Source organism: Aplysia californica, unplaced genomic scaffold (genome assembly GCF_000002075.1).
Source record: "Aplysia californica isolate F4 #8 unplaced genomic scaffold, AplCal3.0 scaffold00258, whole genome shotgun sequence".
In the NCBI taxonomy this organism is placed as follows: Eukaryota; Metazoa; Mollusca; class Gastropoda; order Aplysiida; family Aplysiidae; genus Aplysia; species Aplysia californica.
In genome coordinates this window covers 743,123-744,715 of record NW_004797528.1, presented here as the reverse complement: position 1 = coordinate 744,715, position 1,593 = coordinate 743,123, and the positions used below count along the sequence as shown (strand labels likewise).

Below are 1,593 nucleotides of genomic sequence, written 5' to 3'. Positions count from 1 at the left end.
AGACAGACAGACAGACAGACAGACAGACAGACAGACAGACAGACAGACAGACAGAGGAGAGGGGGTAGGCTTACAGAAACAATTACTTTTTCCCATAAACATTGCGTGGGTATTTTGGGGTTTTTTTTTATTTTTAGTAAGACTTTATTGCCACTTGTCCTGAAAAGAAAGTTCTTTGTTTTGTATAACTCTTACTCAAACACTGTTCCAAATCCAACGGCGCATGATATAAAGCAGCACAATTTAATCAGACAGGGCCAGTGAGCCAATTGTCAAGGCCTATTGCAACCATTGACTTACTATACTATACTATATACTATTCTATTAATAGTACGTCTATGATTGCGACACATACGATCAGTTAAGGAATGTAATACGGGGTGCCCACTACGGATCGCCCGACTCGATCGCCTCAAAAACAAACGTGTTTGTTTTCAGTTTCAGGTGTTCGAGTCGGGCGATCGGCCCGATCCAGCCGTAGTGTGCACCCCGTATAAGACTACCATTTCAGTAAAGAAAAATATTCCAGTGTGAACTCATTCACGCAATACGCCCTAAGGGCTTATAATATGTTGCTTTCTGAACTTTTGGCACCTTCAGCAAGTTTCTGCCTCCGAAAAACGTCTAATGATGCATCGGCTCTGTGAGGGCTTGTGTTATTGGCAAAGTCTGAAAGAATCCATGCATAGAATATCTGTATCGGAGGACGTTCCTTAAGAACGCTGGATTACACACAGTGCCGCTGATGGCTACACGTACTGGATGAATACGTTCTGGATTGAGTGCCCGCGGTCATCCTTTGTATAAATCGTGTTTGGGTTGTTGCTGGGCCACATCTCCATTTCTCAAACTGATTCTCTGGAGCGTATATTTGAATCGTTAGGTTTGAAAACAATTCGTACGTGGTTGGTGGGTGCTCTGGTTTGGTTTTGTTCCGTCTGTCCTATCAAAGCTCTATTGTAACTATTTCTTGGATTCTCCTCGTTTTGGTATTTTTTACTCTCTTGTAATACCTCTAATCTTCTGCACCTATTATGACCTAATTCTGTTGTAAAACCGAAACATGTTCTCCTTTTCTTAAATCTTTCCCATTACTGTACACCGACTTATAAAATTTGCTGAAGCCGAAATCGAAGTCAACGTGTGTGGGTGGTTGGCGGGTGCTCTGGTATGCTGTGCTTCTTCTTTCCTATCAAACATCTATCGTCCTTATCTCCCCTTTTTCTTTTTTATGTTTGTTACTCTCTTGTAATAACCTCTAATTTTCTGGCGCTCATATGACCTTATACAGTTGCGAGCGCTGTAAAACCTCTACTAAAACTAAAACTAAAGTCAACGTGTGGACAAAATTGTAACATTGATGTTTTGATTCGTGCAGATTCCCTGAGTCCAAACTGGCAAGGATGTTCAACGGCAGCATCCCCATCGTGCTGGACACACTGAAGCAGCACTACTTCATCGACAGGGACGGCAAGCTCTTCCGCTACATCCTCAACTACCTGCGCACACAGAGGCTCGTCGTGCCCACTGAGTTTGACGAGTTCGAACAGCTGTACGAGGAGGCCAGGTCAGTTGTAGCCTTTTGTTGGGGGG

The 1,593-nt window shown here is 43.3% G+C and overlaps 1 protein-coding gene across 1 annotated transcript in view; it reads left to right on the top strand.

The window, feature by feature from the left end:
* LOC101860902 (BTB/POZ domain-containing protein kctd15-like) overlaps positions 1-1,593 on the top strand; it is a 30,314-nt gene that overhangs the window by 19,431 nt on the left and 9,290 nt on the right. The window contains exon 3 of the mRNA XM_013083850.2: positions 1,379-1,574. Within this exon, the coding sequence (XP_012939304.1) occupies positions 1,379-1,574 (196 nt within the window). The remainder of the gene's footprint in view (positions 1-1,378; positions 1,575-1,593) is intronic.